Genomic DNA, 26,221 nt, shown 5'->3' on the forward strand with positions numbered 1-26,221 from the left:
GGATGATTTGGTGGTGGTGTTTTTTTTTTTTTTTTCCATCTGTTTTTCTGTTTATTTTTTGGTGGTTGTTGTTTTTTGTGTGTTTTTTTTTTTTTTTTTTTTTTTTTTGTAAACTGTGTACCAATTTCTTCTCTGTAAACTCTGGAGACCTCACACAGGACGCTGAACAACACTCAGAAAGCCGCCGGGGTCTTCCCAAATATCATCTGCAGGCGTTCGGGGGTGATCAGAGAAAACAGGCACTTGTGCTATTGAGTTCTATTGCTTATTCTGCAGATAATACGGCCGCCGCCTTCAACAAAGACCTCATCTTCCCTCTGCCGCATGAAAAGGGGACATATCCCCTCACTTCGGAAAGACGCAAACATAGCATTATTTTGAAATACAGCCTCACTTGTCCCCTGCAGCGGGGTTTGCTCCAGCGATGGGGTACTTCGGAGACCAATTTGTTCAGCTGATCACTGTCTCTTTGACGTGGCTGCAAATGTTACCTTTCTTTTTCAATCAAAAACACAGCAGGGGGTACCATCTGTTTGGCACAGGCCTTAGCTCACTTCCCCAATGCCTTTTTGTGCAGATCATTTTACGTGGCAATTTGCTAAAATCTTTCATTCCTTGGTTTTGCTAAATATAACTTTCCAAAATGGGCTGTTTTCTCAGAATGTCAGCAAGACTCACAAATGAATGCAGTTTTTCCTCGAACGGCCAATATCAGATCAAATGGAGCATTTTTCAGGTTTTGTTTTTTTTTTTTTTAATGAACAAATACCTCACTGTCATCTCATTGTTTACTTAAAAGCGACATGTTTACTGAGGATGGGGAAGTCACATTTACCCTGCTGAATTTCATTCCGCTTTCTTTGTTTGGCTTTTTACGGAGGTGCACTGTCACCAACAGAATAAGCGTGGCAATTTTTAAGACCCTCGGAGAGAACAGGTAAAGCAAATGCAGATACAGAGCAACCATATTAAATAGTCATTAGGAAACAACAGCTAGCAGGAAAGTGGTTAACTATCTTCCCCAGCTCAGATGCTGTTCAAAGCAATGAATCCCACCCCCTCCCCGGGAGGAACAGACGATCAGCACCACGCACTGAAGCCACAGGGATGTGCGTGGATTTCCGAGCGCTTTGTAGAATACAAATGAATTATCCTCATTCTTCTCCTAGCAGAGCATATAGGCCAGACCTCATTAGAATTCAATATCACTCTGCTTTTCTAATGTTAATGTACCAGTTATATAAGAAATACGGGGTGGGGGGGGGGTTCTTCCACAATTATGTTCAACATGATATCATAATTCTGAAAACTGGACGTAATCTTTGTTAAAGGAAATTATTGCATTTTACCATTTTATCTTGTGCTTCTAATGTAACTTAAATTCCCATTCTAATAGTGGAATATAAGAGGCCTTAATTCTTTGTGTCTCTCTTAAAGCGGCAGCGACCACAATACCAGCTCTATGGCTTTTTTCTTTTTTTTTTTTTTTTAAATGCCGTGACTAAAGATCAGATTGTGAAGCCGCTGAGGCCGTGTCCCTGTGAAAGGAAACACAGCACATTACGTTAATAAACAACTGTAGGAGTGTTCTCCATCCAGGAATAACTCAGGGCATTAAGGTTTGCGGTCTTTTGTCTACAGTGCAGCAAGAAGTGTAATGAAAACAAAAACACCAACACATAAAAAATACAATTTATGCTCTTTTATCAAGCGAAGAAAAAGTTGGTTAACGTTTGAAAAGGGAGCAGTAATGTAAATTTATTGACAATTTTATTGTAATAATTAGATGTTTACACAGTCTGGACATTGTGGCTAAATCACTTCTAGCATGTTTATTTGCAAGGAGCTGTTTTCTGGGTACTGCTGCAGGTTCATTAAGAAGACAGACTGTATTCAGATTCAAAGAAACAACCACCTCCCCTTCTCCCCTTCTCTGTTTTATATTTACCAAAAAAAAAAAAAAAAGAAAAAAGAAAAAAAGAAAAAAAAAAGGGCTACAAATAATGAAGTAAAATACAGAATTCCCTTCATAAAGAAAATAACTTCCCTCGTGGCCCTGAAATAGCTCGAAAATAAATCTTGTATTGAATATCTTAATGCAAAGCATTAGAGAGACCACCTTTAATGACTACAACTAGCCTTTAATACCTAGTATGTAAATGGCAATCTGGTTTTGACTAAGAATAAATTATAGCCCAGTATTAGGGAAGCTCTCCCCTTGCCTTTTTCTTCAAAACACAAAACAAAACAAAACAAAACCCAGTATTTATTTTAGGCGAGAGGCTTCTCCTCTCAATATGTTTTAAATGAGAAAACCTCGTTAAGGGAGAAATATTTCTTTTAAAGGAGTCTCAAATCAGATTAATGGATTAAAATTGCACATTTGAATACTTTTACTAAATTTAAAATCTCTACGTGGCTCTCGCCCGTTAATTTTTTGTGCTTCTGTACTGATCTCAAACGTGTTGCTCTAATACGGTGCTCGTAATTTTCAAACCGAGCTCAAATGGAAATGACAGATCTTCAGTTAGGCAAAAATAGCAATGAAGTACCAGGAAAATAAATTGTGAACAAAATAATCTTTAGAAAAGGTAGGAAATGAGAATAATTTTATAGCATGATACGAATCCAATAACCAAAGCATATTCGGGGCAATTCTATCAATTTTTAAATTTTAAAAACTGTTTAAAAACTTAGCACTAAATGCTAAGCTATAATGTGTTGCCAGCCTTAGTATACTTCCATTAGAATTAAGTAGTAATCAATACACACTATTTATTGCTATCCGCCACAGCACCAGAAGCAGCAAAGGACGGTGTGCTAGCAAGTAAAAATTCTCTATTATAATTATTTAGGAAGAGGAGGAAGAGTTTTCAGAATGATCTGACTTATTTTAATCACAATTACCACAGTTCATTGTATGCCCAACTCTTTTCCTTGACCAAAATAGTCATGAAAATGCATCATCACAGGAATACTTTCCCAGTAAAGCTTATGATGATAAGAGAAGCATTTATTTTAGAAAGCAGATAGGAACAGGTATACAATGCGACTATTTTTAAAGTTAATGGAATTGAATAATGGTTCAAAGTAATCAAGGAATCACATTGTAGAGCACTATCTTAAAGAGAAGTGCTAAAAATTAATTCTATGCTATAATGGCATTATTGGATATGTTGCTGGAATTCTATACTGCATAACATTATACATTATCACCGCTAGGCTAAAAAAATGGAATCTTCTCTGACGCTGTATGATAACAAATATATTTAATAATCTTAAATAAACTCAAACTTACTTTGATATCTACACTTCTAAGTAATTCAAGATATGAGAAATGAATTTTTAAAAAATCAGATCATGAAAGCCATTATTATTTGAAGGAATATGCTCAATTTTTTAGATAATTTAAATTATTTAAGAGTCCTTTGCATTTTTTATTAGCTTTGCCTAAAGTTATAACATTAAAGCATTAAGGTTACATGTAATAAGATTCCAGTTTGCCCTGATCTCCAGTCCCATATTTTCACAAACTTCACCCTGAGACTAGTGCTACTCTACAAGCCTAATTTGATCAAACCGGATGGTCTCATTCCTAGATATGCACCTGAAGAAAATGTTTAACTCCAAAGTGCGTATTCACAGGTGAACAATCAATGCTACCCCATCTGGAAGACACGGTTCATAAAGAGAGTAGGTATTGGTCAAAAGGAACCTGTACCAAAATGTTCCTTAGAGTATTTGTTACAAAACAATATTCAAAGGCTAAGTTAAGTCCAACCAACTATGAACAACACACACCTAAAACCCATTATTCAGATTGATGGTTTTTTAATACCAAAAGAAAAGTTTAGTTTGAAATTTTCCAGATGGAAGTTAACATCTCTGTTATTGAAACCCCGATTAACAGAAAGTAACCATAGCTTGGACAAACAGTGGCTTGATTCAAAAAATGCATTTAGGATTACAGGAGAATTCAATCCCAAACTCCCCGAGGATGGTTCGTGTTAATTCTCTCCGTAAAATAATAAAAGCAGCTGCCCACGAACATTATCCCAAACAGCAGCACAGCCAGGGCTGAGTGCTACAATTGTTTCCCCTCGTTTGCTTTTGGTGGGAAGGAGACATTTTTATTTTGACCCATTGCTTCATTTCAGTTCTCATACCTCCAACACAGGAAAGCCCTATTTAACGCTGTCATTGGTCTGTCAAGTCACCTCCAAATATAACCTCACTTGAGCCCAACTACACCCTGGGAGGAAGAAAGAACAGTGCTGCTGGTATTTGCAGGCGAGGAAACTTATTCTAGGGCACAGTGCATTCGAGAACCGAAACTAGAATTTTGACCCCGATTCTAATGGTCTTCCTACTACCCATGCTCGGCTGGTGCAACTCTGTCCCCGACTGAAAGAAAAGAGTCTTTTTGCCTCTAATTTTTTTTAATGCTTATTTATTTTTGAGAGAGAGAGAGAGAGAGAACGAAGAAGGGGCAGAGAGAGAGGTAGACACAGAATCAGAAGCAGGTTCCAGGCTCCAAGCTGTCAGCACAGAGACCAATGAGGGGCTCGAACTCACAGACCGCGACATCACGACCCGAGTCGAAGTTGGACACTAACGAACTCAGCCACCCAGGCGCCCCAGAGTCTTTTTCCCTAAAGGGGTAGGGGGCCACTCGGCTTTCTGAAAGATGTTTTACCATAACTGGCAGCAACTCTAAAAGATAGTCACATCATTCACACACCTAGTATTTTGGTTTTGGTTCCCCACACACTTAATTCAGTAGGTACAAGCATTCCAGAAAGTCTCCAGAAATCAATCTTTTCGTCTGAACCAATACTGAAACCCTCTCGCCTACCTTCCCAACTGTACACTTTAAAAAATTAGATAGAAAGATAGATTCATTCCAGGGTGTGTGTGCATGTGTGCGTGTGTGTGTTACTTCCAGCTTATATTCAAGATAGTCTCCTAGGTTCAGATTTAACAAAATCAGAGAGCCTTTTTTTTTTTTTAAATGACTTAGGACACTGCTAATGATTTAAACTGCTAAGGACTGCACAAAGGTAAGGCTACCTGGGGCTGTTCTCCTTCCCTGAGTTTATGTCCTGTCTATTTTATTTAGACCCTGAGTTTTCTTGGAAAAGACTGCAACAATGCTGTTTGAAATGCCCCTAGCACACTGTTGGCACTTAAATGTAATTATTCAAAATGGAATCATTTAATTAGATAGGAAGAGAAATAGCAAGTCCTGAGATGATAATAAAGAATAAAGTAAATATGCTGACCGACTGATGCAAAGCAACAGATAGGAGGCAACAACACACTCACAAGATAGCTACGTTTCAATTTCTCAATGCAGGACATACGTTAACGGGATAGACACACAGTTATATACCTTGTTTTTGCAGGTTCACGGAAAGCAGAGAACACGGATGATATTAATCACTCCGTAGAGTGGTAAAGAATTCCACACATCATGCCTCATAGGACGGAGCTCCTTGGGAGAGTCTGAGGAAGAGGAGGAAAGTGGAGGAAGATGAATGAAGGGCGGACCACAAGGGTTTGAACTGGGAATTGGGAGTGAATCACATATCTGCCTGGATGGGACAGGTTATATTACACCAACTCGATCCACTTGGTGGGCAGCTAGCGAGCAAGACAATGCAAAGTCCATTGCTCCCTGTCCTGAGTACTAGGCATGGAAACATTTCAGAGTAGCCGATACAATGAAATACCCCTTGGAAACTGAACTTCAGTTCACCTTCTTTTGGGCTACGAGACAGCCAATGGTGCAGGATGTACTCGACTATAAAAGGGCTCAATTTTACCCCTCCTCTGGCGAAACCGCAAAGCCCTAAAACGGATGTTAGTCTTAACTTATCTCCTATTCCCCCACCCCTGCTAGCTTCCAATCCCTGACATACAAAAAGGTTTTTTTTTTTTTTTTTCTTTTTCTTTCAAAGCATTTGTTCAAACAACAAAACAGAAGACTTTATGGAGCCCTGTACAAGGTACCACGTAGGTGCCCAAGAAATAAGACCTCTTACTTAGAGTCGGAAAGACCAATAAAAGCTACAAAATTATACAAGTTTTATAATGAAGTTTGTTTATTGATTGTAAAAGGGCTGAACAGTTAATAATAATTCTTTAAACTGAAAAAAATAAAGATCCATTTACCACTCCCCCCCACCCTCCCCCCTACCCCCCCCCCACACACAACTAATTAAAACTACTTAACTATTTGAGACAGAAGCAGCCACTTTAAAGACTTTTCTAAGGCTTTCCTGGCTGGTCAGTTGCCTTGGGCATTTCTTTTGGAGAGGCAGAGAGGATGAGAAAAGGTCGTTAGAGGCACGTCCCTTTGGCCTGGTGTCCTCTCTCGGCTCTCTGCTGCCTTGACTATTTTCAGCCAGGCTGGAAGTTCAAGGATAGAAATATTCCTGTGTTAAAGTTTCTCCTTCATTGTGGATTAGCTGCTTCAGATTTGATACAGTCACCATGGGCTGCTTCAACTACTAAATGAGGCAAATTCTGCTGTCTGATGATCAATTCTTGAACTTTTCACATGCTCCAGACTACTTCATAAGAATGGTGCCATCGCCAGTAGTCAATATGCTTTTATTGAGTGCCTACTATATGCTAGAATTATGCATTTGGTTTGAATTTGTCACAGTACTGGGAAGCAGAATGTTGCTGCATTTAAGGGAGGGAGGCCGGGAACTTCCTACTCTGGACGTTGGGACAAATTACTTATGCTCAGTTTCCTAATCAGGAAAATGGGAATAAACAACAGATCTTACCTCATAGCGTTGCTAGAAGGGTTCAATGCAAAGTACAGAGCAAGACAAATAGTAAACAGTTACTGCTGGCTATTGTTATTGTTCGTCAAATTGTTATTACTTCGACATGATAGTTAAAGAGCATGAGCTTTGCTAAATGGACTCCAGAGAGGGCTGGGAAGAGGGGGCAGCATATGGCAATCTGCTCGTTTGTTGGAACTTTCTCCTCCTTTTATGTAGTCATTTTTAAATTTTTTTAAATGTCTGTTTATTTTTGAGAGAGAAAGACAGAGCGTGAGCAAGGGAGAGGCAGAGAGAGAGGGAGACACAGAATCCGAAGCAGGCTCCAGGCTCTGGGCTGTCAGCCTGGAGCCCGATGATGCGGGGCTCAGACCCGCCAACTGTGAGATCACGACCTGAGCCGAAGTCGGATGCTTAACCGACTGAGCCACCCAGGCGCCCCTAAAGCTGTCAGTTTTAATTGGGGTACGTTGCTGTCAGGAATTTTCTCCTCGGAGAAAAGGACACTTGGTGCAAACTGCCGCTTAAGCTACCAAATGGCACCTGCTTTCGCGCTAGCAGGAGTGATATTTTTATATTACGAAGTTGAGGCCAATAAACAGAAAGTAGACGAGTGCTGTTCTCTGTTACCTCTCTGAGTAATGGACATTGAAAAAAGTGAAAAGGGAGAAGAGAGTAACCTAGGAAAACACTTTCCAAAGTTTCAGTGTCAAGAAAAGCGCCTAAGGAATGGGCATTTGAGGGGTCCCTGGGTGGCTCAGTTGGTTAAGTGTCCAACTCTCGGTTTCAGCTCAGGTCACGATCTCACGGGTTCAAGTCCCACGTTGGGCCCTGTGCTGACAGTGTGGAGCCTGCTTGGGATTGTCTCTCTCTCTTTAAATAAATAAACAAACAAACAAATAAATAAATAAATATAAAAGAAGTGGGCATTTGAGACGATTTCTATTTTCACCTTTGCCAATATTCACAAGTTGACTTGCTGAGCTTCCCGCCTCCTTCCCACCATCACAGACCTAACCTGGGCACTGGTATGACTAAGGCTACTTTCCACATTTATGGTTCCTTTCATCTTGGGGAGTCAAAGCATTCCAGTTGACATAATAATACAAGAAATAGGGAGTAAAGGTTAAAAAAAAAAAAAAAAAAAAAGAAGACCAGGAAAATAAGTTGTGGTTGGATTGGGCAACCACAGTGCAACTTCCCGCTTTCCGAAATTCCTTTTTGATCCATTCAAGGCCACAGCTTCCAAGGTCAGAAGGCCTCTCTGACGTCGGCCAGGTGGAATCCAAGCCAGCTGCCATTCGGAATGTAATGGAAAGTGAAACTAGATCACTTGCCCCACGCTGCCTGGGTCGGCTGTGCCTTCTTTTTTTTTTTATTTTTTATTTTTTTTGTTTTATTTTTATTTTTGAGACAGAGAGAGACAGAGCATGAATGGGGGAGGGGCAGAGAGAGAGGGAGACACAGAATCGGAAGCAGGCTCCAGGCTCTGAGCCATCAGCCCAGAGCCCGATGCGGGGCTCGAACTCACGGACCGCGAGATCGTGACCTGAGCTGAAGTCGGACGCTCAACCGGCGCCCCGGCTGTGCCTTCTTGAAAAGAGTTACGACGAACAGCAAAGGCAGGCAGGAAACCTCTGAAGACGAGCGGCCACACTCAACTTTGTTTTTTACCATCTCCCTCAATTCTGTTGCCACCGATCAAATCCAGTCCACTTGTTGATAGTGTTATGGGGACAGTGAAACTACTTTTAAAGACTCAGTAAAAGGGACTGATCTTTTGATGGGGAGAATGTTGTCGGTCAGAAAGCTGAGGTATTAACTCATGGAGGCATTTTCTCTACTAGGTGGAGAAGTCAGGCTCTTTTCTTCTTAACTCTCAAGTCTTGAGAGAACGGTAGGTTGCCAAATCAGTTAATTAACAAATATTTGCTGGACACACACCATATACTCTGAAGTACCATGCTGGCAATAAATCCTGGGTTTGTGTCCAACTAATGATAGAGCAGATTCTACTAGGGAAAAAAAGAAAAAGCTCTTCAAACCTGGCGTTAATGAAATGCCATTCCATGTTACTGTGACCATATAATTTTCTGAGTAGTTACCTCATCCCCGCAAAATGTTATACAATCAGGGGTTCTAACGGCTATTCTAGAACTCAGCTAGAAGGTGGTGACCGGTATATGTAGGCTGAAGCTGCGGATGTCTAGACATTCCTTGTTCCCACATCAGAGCATAAACTGTTTAAATTACGCATTTGAGTGTAGGTTAAGTTGGTAGAAAGATACTTTAATAATACACTATTTATTTGTTTCTCTGTATTTTGGAATACTCGGGATTTGAGTCACAAACTAAGCCATTTTAACAAATGTTTTTATGTAATGGATATTAATTATATCCCTTCGACCTCTGAGTCAAGTTTTCTATGGCTTGACCATGTTTTAATCTCTAACACCTCCTTCTTTACCCTGTAGACTGCTTTTCAATAGTCTCGCCTCTCTCGAACTCAAGAGACGTAAAAGTGATTTCTATACAGATTGTGTCTATAATTCTATTCAACTGAAATACAAACAACCGATTTATCCAAAATTTAGAGGCACTCTTTCTTGAGTTAGAAATTTTTGCAACACTTTGCTCGGTCTCACTGGTGAAGTTCAAACTTTTAGACCACCACGTATGCTAAGGTCAGTTTCCCTATGGTGGCTGAACTGCAATTCTGGATCTCTACTATAGAACTCAGTTCTGGGTTCTGCATTTAATCATGACCCTGGAAGGTACCAGCCTCTATGACGTGAACAGCAATAGTTTAGGCAGGAGAAATTACAGGAAATTAGAAATCATTCGAACTATGGGGGAATCTTAACTGGAAACATTTTAGAAACAACTGAATGAAATCTCCACTCTTCATCCTATCTCCACACTGATAGCAACCCCCCTCCCACATGCATAGATTTCACTTACAGATGGCTGAAAAGTAATTTTCTATGGTCTTACGATACTTTATGTAATTATCTGTAATTAAATGAACACAAGGTAAAAATAGTCAACTGAAAATAATATAAAGTATTCAGAACAATTACGAGGCTAAGCAACGTTTTTCATAAGAGAAAGGGTCACATGCAACAAAGTGGCAAAAACAGAATGGAGTGAGCTGTGGTTAAGTGTAAATCCTATAGCAATGAAAGTCATTTGTATTATCCTTACTTCTTTGAATAAATTCAGATGACAGCTCTATTTCATTTCTTCATTCAGTTTGGAGGCCAGATGGCATTAGAATCATTTACTTCACCTTGTTGTGCTTAATTACTACAATCAACACACTATTTTCCAAATTAATCATAACAAAGTAATTTCATTAGTAACACAGCAGGCTGTTGAATTATTAGCATCATAACAGTTTGCAAACAATTAAACTTTATTTGAACCTTAAAAATTTGCAGAGTGGAACATTATTGTAAGATCTAATGGCAATAGAGTACAAATTCAGTACAGAGCAAATAATCAAGCAAAATGCTATATAAAATATGACTTACAATCACCTTTGAAAAAAATTAGCTCTCTAACTGTTCATAGAAAAACAAATAAAAGCTAAGCAAACATAATGAGAACATAGCAATTAGCATATTTTCTAACAAGCCATGTTGTTTAAATTCACATTAATGATATTATTATGATCTTGAAGAGAGTGTGATATATTGTCAAGGGTGTAAAGAAAACTTTCTCCCTGGTAGTATACAAATGATTTTGCCAAATGAATACAAAGGAGTCATGCATTGAAAGTAATGATTATTTTTCTTATCACTCTAATTTGAAATCTTTCGTTTCCCTTCCTGTCTCCCACCTATATTCAAGTTAAACAAGAACAAAGGCCAGAGCAGCTCTGGACAGAAGTTAACACTTTATTTCTGTATTGTCACCATTCACAGAGACTATCCAGCTTGGAATTGTTGGTCATCAGTTGGCAAAGGACTCCCTCTCCTGGATTAACTGTAAAAGGAGGCAAAACTCTTTTACATGCTTTACACGCAGCTCCAGTTTGTGCCCGAGTGGGGGAGGGGCTGCCCAGTGCTTTGGTATGTGATGAAAAGCTGCTGCCACCTACTGGCCGAGCAGGAAAATCTTCCCTTCAACCAGAAGCATGAAACCTGTATCCATTACCAAAATTACATTTTCAGGGGAGACCCACGACTGCTTTTGCTTTTCGTCTCTCAGGCTTTGAAAAGCAGACCACTAAATTTGTCTCCAGTTGTCTCATCTATGCTTAGATGATTTCAACCTGCTCCAACGGGTCTCTATTAGGAAGAGATTGACGAGTGCACAAATTCATTTCCGAAAGCTTTAACTTGACAATGTCTAATTTATGTAAACTGGACTTGACCTGCAATCCCTAAAACTAAAAGATATACTTCATCCCATTTGAAATCTGATGATCACAGTATTGAGAAGATAATGTTAAATGTAAGCTCTGAAATACTGCTTATAAATAGTTTTATATAAATAAAGGGGGGTTTCAACTCATTCATGGTTAGCATTTTTACCTTTATAAAACAAACATCTGAAAAGTTCAACAAAGGTGGTAGCCCCCAATCAATGATTCAAAGTTACATGAGTCTATCCACATCAAATAATTATCCAATCAGCAGGGCATTTTGATATGTATCAAGGCCACACTGCTACCTTGGTGGCATTGAAAATAATACCCTTGATTTCAAATATACACGGAAAGGTGATGTAATCGTTCCACAAATCTTGCTGCGGCTGCACAACACAGACCTCCAGTGTCGGCTAACCCTACCTTTCCACTCGCCTGTTGGTACGTGTTCCCACCACGATTTCTGTGCTCTCCTCTCTGAGCCCTTCCTTTTCTTTTCACTGCTCTGAGAAGTGTACAGGAGACTCAGATCTGGGGTTCTACTGTTCTGTGCTGGGACTTTAACAGCACAGCAGTGATCGGGCAGGATAAGGCAGTGCTCCGTTAGGTCTCCTTACTTTGAAACTGCATACGGAGACTCTTTAGGCCATTGTATTACACAGAATGGGCTTTCTTATGAATTTTTTATTTTATTCCATGTAAATACAGAACGGTGGTGGAAAACGTTGGCAAGTCCATCATCTAATCAGGATGTTTGTTATTGAGAAAGGGCTCGGCATGGACCGTGGTTCTGGTCTGCATGTGTCACAGGTGTCCGTGCACTGCCATCGGGAAGCCTGTCATCTTTTCTTTCTTGTGGCTATATTTAACACGAAGGAAACTTGCCAATCAGTAAGATTCTTTCATGAAAATATGTTACGACTGTGTGAAAGATAAGTACTAAGATGGTTATCAAAGCCACATTCTTTAGATAGCATCTACCAGAAGTTGGCATGATATACTCAATTCAAATTTCTATGAAATTACGTATTACACTCTAAAATATAATTGACATCCAACACAAAGAGAAATTACAACTCATAATGAAAGTAGCAGGGAGTGTGCAGTACATAGAAAATTATGCTGAATTCTTCACAAAAATCAAATGAGTAAATAAAAACTACATTTATTTCTTAGCAGAATAGCAACAGGTACAAGTTTCCTGCCTGCATCTAATTTACATTAATATTCTTTATTTAATTTCACATCAGAGGAATATTATAATGAATGCATAAAATAACAGTTAAAGACAAACGTTCAAGAAAACACAAAAAGGTTATGAGCTGCCATGCAGGCTTTCAAGATGATTCTAAATCCAAAGCATTTACTGACTAGCAGAAGAATCTTCCTTTTCTGCAGGCAGAAAGGGAAAGTTGCAGCTTAATTTTTTTCTTCAGTTGAAATGTTGATTTTTCCTGCTTAGAAAAAAAATTACATTTTTAGCCAAGGAAAAATGAACATTTTGTCAATTCAGCTCCTCAGAAAGGCCGTAAAAAGTGACACTTTACTAAAGAGGAGAAGGTTTGGGAAAACATCCAGTTGTTAGCAAAGGGACTTTCTCTAAATAAATCTATTTCCAAAGTAAATTCTATGAAGTTATTTAAAAATTAAACCAGATTTAAAAAAGAAAAAAAAGATGATGATGATGATGGGGGAAGCATGATCTTGGTGCTATCAGAAAACTACAAAGACTTTTTAAAAGGCAAAGACTCATAATGCAGAGACCAAGAGAACATATGAGCTATTACAGAATATTGGATTAAAATGTACTTACCCAGGACTCTCAAATATCATACATCTCCATTATGTAGGCTTTCGGCACCAAGCCAATGGCTCCCTTCATTTCTCCTACCCACCAGCCATATCTATTGTATTCCTAATTGAAAACAATATGCAATATTAACCTTTAGACTGGTATAAGTACAATGTCGTTTATATGCAACTTCTTAGAAATGTTATTTCTTTTTATAAAGTTACAAGAGCTTGAGCTGCAAATTGAAACATTTTAATCTTTTTGTTTGTTTGTTTCTGGACACTTAAAAATGCTGTTAGGCAAAGATTTAAATTAACGCGTAAGACAAAGCCTGTTTATGACTCCATATAGAACACAGAAACAGTCACTTGGGATAAGAACTTAGCAAATGAAACTACATGAGGAAGTCAGTTCCCTGGGCCCATTTCCCTTCTCTCTCCCCCCCCCCCCCCCACACACAGACACACACACAGACGCATGCACGCACAGGCAAGCACACTCGTGGTCTGGGAGACAACTTTTCTACGCAAACACCAGCTCTAGATGCTACAGGGTTATAGCCAAGATCCTTAGGATACTATCTTTGCCTTCAAGAAGCTTATCATCTAGCAAGGAAAGAATTACTTTTTCACAATAAACTAATTCCTACTAAACTCATATGACTAAAGATCATTTAGAATGTAGAGCTACGCCTCCTCTTAAGAAAAATCTAATACGTGTGTATAGACATTTTAAACAGACAAATGAAAGAATAAGAAAACACTAATAATATCCACAAATATTTGTTTTACAAAATAATTTTTAAAGGCTCCTTTTAAAAAGCTTCCCTAAGGCATTTATTATTGCTTTCAACTAATCATAAACTTCATTAGATAAAGGATGGGTGGCAGGAATTTAAAGGTGGTGTTAGGAGTCACCCTTACAGTAGAAGATCAATAAGAAATAAAGGATCTCAAGTTATAAAGGCAAAATATTCATCTAGCTGTAAAAAAAGAGTGATTGATGAGTCACTTCTGCGTTTACTTTGCAACGTGAGATAAACCTGTACCTGCGTTTCTCCCCTTTGCCTCCACTGACAGATACGACACTGCTTTAAGCATTACGAACACTCTGTAACTGGTCTCATATGTCTGCCAGATTGACTAATGTATTTTTATCTCAAATTTATTTATGTTTAGTGAGATACAAACAAAGTAAAATGAATTACAAGTTTCAAGAATAATATCTTCCAAAAGCAATACTCGGCAAAAGCATTGTAGGACCCAAATTTAATTTTTCATGGAAGATAAATTTTTAAAATCAATCCCCAAAGTAATTCAATAGGCTATGATTTTCCAACATCTGAGTCCTAGATAAATGTGCATATGCATATTGAGTTACAGGTGGGGAGGGAATATTCAGACTAGCACAGACTTCACATTTGTATTGATTAGCATGCTATTGACCAGCTGAAAGGAAAATCATACAATTCTTCAATACAAATGTAAAAACATTAGCATGTGTGTATTGATAATGTGGTCTATCGATAGAACACAGGATTAAAACCTCTATGTGCTTTTTAAACGGTGGGTTGTACAAGAATTAGGTTTATTGGAAGAAAAAGGTGGAAGGAAAATATGAGATGGGGGGGTAAGGCTAACCCTGTACTTATTCTCAAGAGGGCACAGCTCTGGTTAATGAAGACGGAGGGCTCAAGGTTTTAAGTTTAAAAGTTCAACGATAGTGTGAATTTAGTGGATAAAACTATCTAAAAGCAATGAAAATAGTCTGATGCCCGAACTTAGTGATAATGACTATAATCTACATGGGATATATTTATCAGAAGAAAACACCAACTTACTGAAAGCTATGATTAGCAACCATTATATCTTAATAGGAACCTAATAAAACTGCCCTTTTCAATTTTTAAGGCAATGAATACAATTAGAGCCTAATGCTTAACAAAACAAATGTATTTAACCTTCCAGAGGCAAAAGGCCTACACTGCAAGATTTCAAAGTGGATGGTTAACAGGGTAGGTCTGACTAAGAAAGCTCTTACCCAATGTCAATGTAAGACTTAAAAAAAAAAAAAAAAAAAAAAAAAAAAAAAAAAAATTGAATGTTTGTAAAGAGCAAGGGAACCAGCGCCCCCAACAGGCAGACAGAGAACATATTCAATGAGAGGGCATATTAAGACCCAAATAGGCTTTCAGAGACTAGTACTCAATCTGGGCTTCCAGGTTTAAATTCAAATACAAACAAGAATGCTCATATAATTTTATAATATTCCACGTTGGTTATAATCTGTACTCTCAACTGAGGGCATATCATCATTCTCAAAAAGCTCACTCACATCCAAAGTTAAGAAAATGGATTTCCAATGAATCATTTCACCAAAGGACCAATGACACACTTCACACTTGAGAGAATTCTGCCTGATGGTCACTGGTCAGATTCATTAAATAGAAAGTACCCTTGAAAACAGGGGGGAGGGGCTTATGCAGCTGCAAACAAATCCCTTACAAGTAACATTCTAGGAAAAAATAAAGTTTCAGACTCAAATTATCTTAAATGCTTCACTTAATTTAAAACAATTCAAAAGCATATGAAATTTGCTCATAAAAGTTTTCTAAACTATCACAGGTTTAAATCAGAAAAGGGTAAAAATAAAAAACCAGAACGTTCATTACTTTACACTTGTAAAGGATTCCACAGAACACTCCTGTGTGGAATTAAGAAGCAAGATAAAATACAGTGAGGTAAAAATCTAGGAGGCAAATTTATGGATTTACACTGTGGCCATTAGAGTATGTCGACAAGATTGCAAACACAGAAGCTTTTACTTTTATCATTACCATCCTCTGTATGAGCCTCTTGAGCAACATGAATCCCAATTAAACCATTTGCAGCCTATAAATTGGAAAGAAGATGCTTTGGAGTACGGTATTCTAAACTTGAGCCTCAAGATTCAGTATCCTACGAGCTTTCCTTCTGAAGAAGCAGATCTGCCTCTCTGCCTCCCCTGTTTGCCGCTCCCAAATAAATGTGATTACAAATGATGTATTACTTACAGTGGAAAGAATGCAATCCAGACAATGTTGTCTTACCGTCCACGTGCTAATTATAGTATTGTTCTAAAAGTCGCGGGTGGGTCGTTAAAAAAAAAAAAAAAAAAGATCAACAACCCTCAAACCTTATCTTGTTATTAAACAACAAAAAAGAAAGAGACAAACAACCACTCCGGGCTGCCATCTAAATCTCTGAAAGGTTAGGAAGCATCATGCCACCTTTATGGCACACGAGGTCTCAGGTACGAGAAGGTATGCCATCTGGTATCCCTCACCCTACTCGGCTCTTAACATCAACTGAAATGCTAACATAGGCAAGTGGCTGTGCTTCAGGAGGACTGATAAAATAATGAAGAGTCCTTTAATCTACAGGAAACCATTCCAGTCAATTTATAAGAAATATTGCATCCCTTTGTAGGACGTGTAATTATTTTCTATTAATCATGTGCTATAAAGCTACATTATGCGGTTATTCTGTTATCACTAGAAAGAGGCCTGCAGTCAGCTTCTGACAATGTTAGGTAATTACTAACACAAAGCTTCTTTCTCCTCCCGTACTAATGCTATCAAGATCCAGAGGTGTGGCGATGCTTACTGTATAAAAATAGTACTCAAAAGAAATTCAGTATCTGCAAAATGGATGGCTTCCAGGCAAAATGCAACGTGGCAGGCGAGGAAGCAAAAAAAGCCAAACTTGCCCAATAACCCGGGAAGATAATCGTAAAGCGGCACTGCCCAGTTGTGCTCTCACCCCTGTTTTCCATTTTCACGCCGTTGAAATAGTTTTTTATTTGTTTTGTTTTGTAGTAAAATGTGAGGCTTCGACTAATAGTTGTTAAGCAACAAACAAAGCGATTATGTAATAAGCAGGGGGAGAGGGCTCGTTTTGATCATGTGAAACCAACTGTACCTGACATGACAGCCGCCATATGCCCATGTTTACTCATTCGCTAAATCTTCACTCTCTGCCTGTTGATTATCTTACACTTAAATACTTAAATAAGGCCCCAGCGTTCACTTAAATCCTTCTCAGCACCGTGATTCTCATTTCTCAAGTATGTTCATCCGCTTTCTGCAAACCATGAGGTGAAAGAATGTCACCTTAACAGAAACTTGAGACACTAATAAGATTCTGTGATGCACTCCCCCTTCCAGACACTAGTTACCAATCTGTTTGAATGCAACGGGTGAAAGACTGTGCGTGTGTCCTGTCTCCCAAACATACATCTGTGCTTTGAAACATACTAGCCTTTTGCAGAAATGAAGTTAATTTTATTCACAAATGTAAAATGCATCGGGTTTCAGAGCCCGTGGGCTTCACTGCTGTTTTCCAACTGTTCACTGTGATAGTCTCGATTTTTCATAAACATTGTAGTAATATGAAAACCAGATACCCATGCAAAATACAGAATTACTTTCTTCAAGGGTACCTGTTGGATCTGTTCCTTTTTACTATCTCCAGTTAGAAACTTTGTAAGAATCCCTTCATTTCTCCTACATTCATCATTTCATCCCTTAAAGTGCACAACAGGAACCTGACAACCTCAGTGTTTCACTATTATTATCTACACATGAGCTCCTTGAATCTTCATCTCCTAAGCTGATAAATGAGGAAACTGACACTAACACTCTCTAAGGTCCTCCGTGATGCCTGAACACCACCCTCCGTGAACCTGCTTTAAGACACCAAGTCTCTTAGTGCCTTATGGAAATCAACCTCATTACTTTATAATTCACTACGCAGGTGTGACTTTGAATTACGCTAATTTCAAGAATTACTATTTTTTTTTTTTCCTCCCTGCACTGTGCACTCCATTTTTAAAGCAGGAGAGATACAGGACAAGCAAAGGAGCTGATAGTAGGAATTCAATTCTTACAACAAATTTTAGTTTATATTCCAGAGTCAAGACTCATTTAATTCAAGTTTCTACACAGTCCACATTCACAATACCACACAGTAAAAACTGCTACTCAGACTGATGAGCCAAAGATACTGGTAGGCAAAGAAAAGGTCAAATCATATTCGGTAGGAAGTGGCCTTGGTACCCAGTGTATTTCACCGACCTGTACAAGACTGTTAAGTGTTCTCCAGCTTAGCCACCTGTCTCTATTCCAACTGTCGCCACTCTGGTTCAGACCTTCATCACCTCACCCTGGGTTACTGCATCAACTCTGCCTCTCTGTTCTTCCCAGAAACTGCCTTGGTCAGTTTCAAGAACTGCTCGGAAACTCACACCAGCTCCCCGGCGGTAACTGCAAACTCCTCAGCTCTGCTCCCTCCTGCCCTGCTGGCAACAGTCTCTCACTGCTCCGGTACACACAGTCCAACCTTCCACCCATTCCTGCTTCTGCACGCGGTGCTCTCCTCCCCAGGGAACGTCTCCCCTTCCTCACCCAAATCCTAATCAGCAACCAACACCCAACTCAAGTTACCTAGCTGTCGTGACTTTTTCTCCAAATTATTTAATCCACGCTTACGTCTCTCATTCCAAGCTGAGCATTTATTCCTCATTTTATGTACTTTAGGTCTGTTCCTTCAACTAAAACAAAGTACAGACTCACTGAGATCACGGCAATATCTTACTTGATCTGTCTGCCCCACAATGTATAAAAGATGTTCAATAAATACGGACTGGATGATGCCACACTCATTTTGGATGATGCACGAGTCGACAATCCTAGACATCTTCCTAAGAAGTGTGATTTCCAATAGGTCTATCTCTTCCTTTGTGTATGTTAGATATACTTGAAGAATTTTAGTAATGACTAAACAAACTTTTGTTCTGAAGTGCATTCAGCTTCTCAGTCTGAAGTGTGTCATTCCTACTTGTGGCTGGCTGCTGTCCACCCCGTTTTCCAATGAGCTGTACAGGAGACCTTAACTAAAGAGTTTAGATTCCACCTGTAGAAAGAAAGAGATCTGTCCCCCTGCTGAACTGGGACCAGGTAATTCCAGTTCTATGAAGAAACAAATTGAGTTGAATGTATTGTATGTATGGAAGAGGTTAAGACAGAACCCTGTAAAGACAGAAACAGTGTGGCAGGTGTAAAGGAAAATCTACTGGGTTTTAGGTCCTGATTATTCTTGTGACGATCTTCCCAGAATTTCCAGAGTCTCACCCCCTAGCTCTTTTACTAATTAGGTATGGAAGCTTGGGCCATCCCCAAGTTTTTTAGGGATGATTTTTTGGGTTTATATTTATGGCACTCTCGGAGACTCCACAATAATCCAGTTATGTACTTAACATAAATCAAGAAGTCTAATGGTGACACATTTGGACCCTCACAGAACTGCCTTTATGAAGTGTGTTGTCATATTTACTCTAAAATTTTTTGTTGAGGGTATTATCTGTCACTGTTGTACTTGTCATATAAAGTTGTTAAGGTCAGATAATCAGTGAAGACTCTAGAAATTCTAGTGGAGATTTTTTTTTTTTTTTTTAAAGTAGCCAGATCTGGGAAAAGCCAAGATCCCTCCTTTTTGATTAAAAGGGGTTATTAGCTCCTTGTCTCTCCCTTTTGTAGTCTGGCTGCTGAGAAGCTCCAGGCTGTGTTGTTAGTTCAAGTGCCCAAACTCCAGTGTTTTAAGGTCTCCACAGGGGTAGTCATTTCTTCCTTGGGTCTTTTATTTATTTTCCCCAATTACACTGAGCCTTGAGATTTCCTCACCTATAAAGCAAAGCACTAGCACTAAGGTTTCCTTAACTCTATGATTCTATCATTCTAAATTGTTTTAAGAAGGTCAGGATTATTTCCTATTTTTACCTGTATTTTCACAAACACAAATAAACATATATCTGCCATACTATTAGGTATCAGGGATATAAAAATACTTAAGACACAGTGTCTGCCTCAACGAGTTCAGGGTGGAAAGAGAGAGAAATGGAAACTCCTAGTCCCCACTTAGATGTAGCAGTGTAAAAAGAGAAAACTCCAGGGTCAGACCTGCACTGATTCCAGGAGAAGGTACTTTCTAGTTGGTGTCCTTGGGTGATTCACATAACAACCTTGCTGGGCATCAGTTTCCGACTCTGGAAAATTAACACACCGTAACACCGTAGAGTTATCTTATGATCAGATGAGCGAAAGCATACCGAGTGCCTAGAACGGGTCCTTGTGGGTACGCAACAAATTCTTTTTGTTGTTGCTGTTCCCTCCCTCTCCCTTCCCACTAGTGGGTATAGGAAAATGCCAGAGCAACGAAAAAAGCGTGTTGGAGTGCACTCCCAGGCAATCTGATTATGAGCGGTTCTCTACCCTGCTCTTCCAAAGGGAATGTGGCCTGTAAAGGGATGGGGGGGGGGGGGGGAACATCTCAGAGGAGTGAATGCTGCTATATATATGTTAAGGGGGTTCCTGAGTTTTTGGGGTGGGAGAGAAGAAGCACCTAAGAGATCATGGACTTTTCAATTTAGGATTTAAAAAAAAAAAAATTTATCAACAAGGTGCTGTCTTTCAAGTCGTTTTGTTTTGCTTCTGACAGACCCTGGCTTATTCCGCGCAGGATTAAACCGCACAGGCCTTGCAGCCCATAGCAGCCCCTGCCACTTCCGCCCACCCTGCATCTCGGACGCCGCCTGCCGGTTTTTCCTTGACCCCTCCGGCTTATTCTGAGCCTCCCAACCTACTTTCTAGAATCACCTTCCCACTTTCATCTGTCAACATTTTCCTGAAACGCTCCTTCCATTTGAGGTCAGAGAACACAGGGAAGGACTTGAACGTGTTGCTCCCACCTAGATAACGAGAGGAGTCCCATGAGCGGAACCAGACTGTCTCCCGAGGGAGGGGCGGGTGTGAGCAGAGGTCTACCTGGCCTCACTGTGTACCCACAACACTCCTGTATCGACAGCACGGAAACTAAATGCCACCAGACCCACATAGACACGGTCACAATACAGCTACTCCTCCTCCTTCCCCAAAGGCTGGAAGACATAACCACATTTTGGGAGCTAGCTGAGCATCAACAACGTTATGTCCTATATTGAGATGTCCTAGTTATTCTTCAGCAGTTGGTTATGCTATTTGTGGCACGCGGGGGCAGATGGTCACGGAGGGAAAATGAAGACACCTGAAAAGTAACTCTGCCAGCAGAGCTCCGGAGGCCTTTCATTTTATTTCCTTTTTCTGGTAGGTTTGAAAGCCAGAAAAATCCTGGTCATGGAATCTTTACGTTTTTACAATGAGAAGCAAACGGTCAGTGACAGTCACAATTCACCAATCGCTGAAAAAAACTCAGATATAATGGGAGACAATGCTTGACCCTCCAACCAATATATACTAAAAAAAGGAAAAAAAAAAGCGTCCTTACTGTACATGAGTGAACACTGTCAACCTACATTTCCTGTTTTTCACTTAATAAAAAATTTCTTAAGACGCTGCAATGCTCAAGTCACATGTGTCCTAGACCAGATAAAATAGCCCAGGACTCTTCACCCCCTTGTTTTTCTGTTAACACCAGACAAAGTAGCGTGCTTCTTTCCTGCCGAAGCATAGCTCTGCTGTCGTTAAGTCTCTAAAAATAATTTATTGCTTTAAAAGTAAGAATAGGAATGTGGTTAGCCATGTACCGATGAGCACAGATTGAAAGATAAACTAATAGACGATGTAAATCCAGAACAGCAAGTAGAGTCATATAACCAAAGAGGTATGCGGGGCAAGGGAATACGCCTATAGCCATATAACCTGGATCCTGACATTAAAATCCTAACATCTCACAAACATAGTTCTAGGTAAATACTATTAACTAGGATATTATGTCCTTGTTTAAGGTGGTAATAAACGTGACATGTAACCTAGTAATGGAATCTGGCATGATTTTAAACAACCTGATTCCCTTTTTAAAAAACTAAAAAGATTTTTTTTTTTTTTTACTTCAAATATGATTCCCCCCCCCCCCCCATCCAATGAATCAGAAACTGAGCCGTGAGTTTTAGAATTAATTCATTAGCAACGTAGCGGTCAATAAAATTACAAACCCCACTTTCATCTGTCCCTGTAAATGTGCCCCATTGTTTTTAGGGGAGAATAAAAAGATTTCTAAATCTCTGCTGAACCACTGATGTACGTAACAGGGTTTTCTTCTAATACACAAACAACAGCAGTGACCCTACGTGGAAAGAACTATAAGCAAAAAGTCACTGGCTCTCCTTTTTAGGTAAGCAGTACTTAAATTTAGTATTAGTGAGCTTCAAAGGTTAAAACTTAGAAAATGCCAGACACTTTGAAAGAGAGGCGAACTCAGCCAGGGGTCACATGGCAGCTGCTAATTGAAAAATGTTAAAAAGGGAAGGGGGGCAGGCCAGGTGATCTGCTTACCCTTCTTTATTGCAACACTTGATTTGCACTAGAGAAAAAAATTTAAGTCTGAGACTCGTATAACTCTCAAAAAAGACGCCTGAAATACATAAATCACCCCCAGGCTGACTGAGCACAGCTGACACCCTATCAAGGCTTCCTTGCAAAAACAGAGAAAGAAGACTGAATTTTAAAACGAAACTATATTCCTACAGTGAATTTTAACGAAGACAGCCCAATGGTCACACCAGTTCAGTCTGTTTCTGTCATTACATTTACAAAATTAAAACACTCTTCATTACAATGCACACCAGTTTTAGTCCTTGATTTATCCAAATTGTATTTAAGAATGCATCTTTTCTTAAACTGTCTTGTGTTTCCTTTTTTTTTTTTTTTAAAGAGTATTTTCAGAACTGACAACCTTCTGGAAGGTAAGTCAGATCAGTGATAACTAAATATGGCGAAATACAGATCAGTTAATTTTGAAAAGCAAGGCGTATTTCTTTCAAATCTTGCAAATGGCATTATTCATTAGAAAAATTGTGGCATTAATTTCTTCACAAGGTACACATTTTTTTTATGCCTCTACAAATATTGCATTAAGACTCCTTAAAAAGGTATGTATACAATGTTTACATTCAATTCTGAATGATTAAAAATTTTATGATTAATACTAATACTTTATTGACACGACATAGGAAAGTAATAATCCATAGCTAGATCTCAAGCTGAATTTATGACATCATTTTGACTGCGCACATTAGCTGCAATTACCTGCACCACTCATTCTGAGCCACTAGATGGTGTAAAAAATAAATTAAAATGGTAAAATTTCGTTCTATAGCCACAAAACCTAATATAACTCTGAGAAACATGAAACACATTTCTAGACCTACAACAATGCTGGTGATTTCTATGCTAAGTGTACTTTAAAAAAAAATCTCTCTCTCCACCTGGATCTAGAAACAAGTCCTTCTGAGGAATTCTTCATCATATATATATAACAATATATAGATCTACCTTAATCTAGAAACAAGTCCTTTTGAGCAATTTTTCACTCTCTTCTAAGAGCCTGAGTTCTGAATTTACAGTAGTCTTTTTTTTAAATTTTTTTCTACATTTTACTTATTTTTGAGAGAGAGAGAGAGAGAAACAGAGCACAAGTGGGGGAGAGGCAGAGAGAGAGGGAGACACGGAATCCGAAGCAGGCTCCAGGCTCCGAGCTGTCAGCACAGAGCCCGACGTGGGGCTCAAACTCACGAACTGTGAGATCATGACCTGAGCCGAAGTCAGACACTCAACCGACTGAGCCACCCAGGCGCCCCTGAATTTACAGTAGTCTTAAACATTCAAATTGCTGTCATTCCCATGAAAATGAATTTATGATATTGCTTTATGGTCTATTTTGGCCAAAGTTTTGGTAAAAACTGGAAGATCAAGCCAATAAAAAATTATTAGAGTCTCCAAAGATTCCTCCCTGAAACTGTTCCCCCCAAATCGCTAAGTGCAAGTCTTCACAAACATATACTGACTCCCAAAGCAATTTGAAAACCAATAGCCAAGATGCCCACTAACGGCCCCAAATTTGTCCAAATTCCATCCAGGGAGAGCTAAGTGTCCTTTCTTTTTACCCTCACCAAGATTTACCTGGTTGATTCTACCAGCTCTGCAGTGGGATAAATACTGGCATTAAGTCATTCCGCCAATAAGCGATAATGCGCTGGCGAACAGTGTCTAGCCTCTTTCCAAAACCAAAATGAGCTCTAGGAGGCCTCTCGTGAAATCATGCTGCCCATGGAACTTCACGCCTTGTGAAGGGCTGAGAGAGGAATTATTTTTGGTAGGCACATGCCCAAATAATAGCATTTAGAAATTTTAGATGGCGGTATACTCTTCCTTTGAGCCGGACCACCACTAACCTTAGCTCTATGACCAGGCTTCACACATAAAATTACAATCTCCGCAAAACAGGTTTGGGAGAACAGAAAGTGCCTTCCCTGGGATCCCAGAAGTGTGACATACACCTATGACGCTACCTTTACTTTCATAATAACAGAAAGTAATTTTCGGAGGCAATGGGAATGCTACTTGTTTGACAGCCTGCCCCGGAGGTCGCTACTCTGAGGTTTTCAGCCACAAAGACAGCATGAGTCATAAAGAAGGCTTTAAGGGCAGACCCACATGGCTTTTAGAAGTTTTGCATTTTACCGTAATAATATAATGACTCCATGCCGTTTATCCCTATAATTTGGAATTCCAGGTAGAAGCCAATCAACCTTTTATTTTATACGCAACTGCAGCTCAGCTGGCGAAAGAAACTGCGAGCTAAGTACGTTTGGGGAATAATTCCAAGAGACTTTCTTGAACTGAAATGAATCACTTCGGTTTCTATGTTAAGTAATTAACTCAAAAAAAAAAAAAAGTGTTATCTTAATTCAGAACAATGAAGTGCTCAATAATCTTGTAATGCTTCATCCAAGAGTTGGTTATCTATAGCTTCTAAGAACTAAACCTGTATTTCTTTAAAAAACAAAAAACAAACATACTAAGGAACAGAGGACGAAGAGAGATGAGAAGTCTTAGCTTTGGGCACCTCAACTAGCAATGATCATGGCTGCTTATATTTACTTGTTAAATATTTTCCCCCAATGACCTACAAGTGCTTCTGTAGTATTCCTTTTGGATTCCTGGTGCTTAGCACAGGCCCTCGCACATTGTAGATGCTTTACGACAGCTTCAAATTACACACGAGGGAGGAAAGGAGGAAGGAAGATGCACGAGAGAAAAGTAGACAGCCTTGGTCTGGGAGTCAAGGCGCCTGGTTAAGTCCTGGTTCTGGCCCCTTCTCGACCCAAGTTCCCTTATCTGTAAAACCAAGAATAAGTGGATGATCATCATGCAGATTCCTCATTCAAATGTTCTATGATTTCCTAGGTTATGATTTTATCCACCAGCCATCTTTTGTTACATTCAATAAACGACCTTATTTCCAAATCTCTTCTGTATCTAGCAAGCCATATTATCTTTTGGAAAAGTACAAAATATTTCTCTAATCAAGAAACCACATTAAACTTCTAGACTTATGATTTATAGAACATCTCCCTACTTACATTTAACTAGTTTTCATACATCATTTGTTTCTAGAATAGCTTCATAAAGTAGACTGAGCAAGTTTTTTAATCCCTATATTACAGCAGGGAAAGTTAAATATGAAAATTAAGGCAGCTCACGCATGTCACCACTATAAGAAACATGACTTTTAGATCTAAGGACAGGAAGATTTTGAGTCATCCAGTATCTTAAGAGGCAGAGACACTGATTTGAGTCATCCAGTATCTTAAGAGGCAGAGAGAGAAACAGAGAGAGAGAGAGATTTTATATGTGTGTGTGTGTGTGTGTGTGTGTGTGTATAGAGAGAGAGAGAGAAAGAGAGAGAGAGAGAGAGAGAGGTGAGTTCATAGCAACAGACTCTGTCATTACGTTTACAAATACAACTATGTTAAATTGTTAAAAATTACCTAAACCTATCTGAATAGAAAAAACATCGCTTTTAAATTGTCGGAACACCAATGTATTTACATAAAGATGAAAAACTCCTACTATAAACAGTGTTTCCAGTAGTGAATGGCAGACAAAATCAGAATAAGCACACAGAAGAATAAAAAGGAAGAGGAAAGAAAAACATAATAAATAACCTAATACCTCACAATGTTAACTTTCACATAAGTATATTGTTTCTGGAGAAGGCAGGGTGTGGATGTGAGCCAAAGGCTGAAGTGATAGGTAAACACACTGCTAAGTTGAATCCTGTTATCTGATTGTGTTTAAAATTTGATTATATTTCACTTGACAAAATAATTAATTATTGTGAACTCCCAATTGTTAACAAGGACCTAGAGGAATTCCAATTGGCATTT

The 26,221-nt window shown here is 39.1% G+C and overlaps 1 protein-coding gene across 3 annotated transcripts in view; it reads right to left on the reverse strand.

Annotated features, from left to right (window-relative positions):
* The window catches only part of SKAP2 (src kinase associated phosphoprotein 2), a 238,658-nt gene that overhangs the window by 48,505 nt on the left and 163,932 nt on the right, over positions 1 to 26,221 (reverse strand). The window contains exons 12-15 of one of the 3 annotated variants that reach the window (XR_014137299.1): positions 12,983 to 13,084; positions 8,388 to 12,626; positions 6,236 to 8,159; positions 5,393 to 5,505 (exon numbers count right to left, since the gene is read on the reverse strand). Coding sequence is in view for 2 of the 3 variants with exons in the window: in XM_060632762.3 (XP_060488745.1) it covers positions 15,891 to 16,076 (186 nt within the window). In the remaining variant the exon portion in view is untranslated. Of the gene's footprint in view, positions 1 to 5,392; positions 5,506 to 6,235; positions 8,160 to 8,387; positions 12,627 to 12,982; positions 13,085 to 13,406; positions 16,077 to 26,221 lie in introns of those variants that run through there. The other 2 variants (XM_060632765.3, XM_060632762.3) reach the window with 2 other exon arrangements.

The sequence above is a fragment of the Panthera onca genome, chromosome A2, assembly GCF_046562875.1.
Source record: "Panthera onca isolate mPanOnc1 chromosome A2, mPanOnc1 haplotype 2, whole genome shotgun sequence".
Lineage (NCBI taxonomy): Eukaryota > Metazoa > Chordata > Mammalia > Carnivora > Felidae > Panthera > Panthera onca.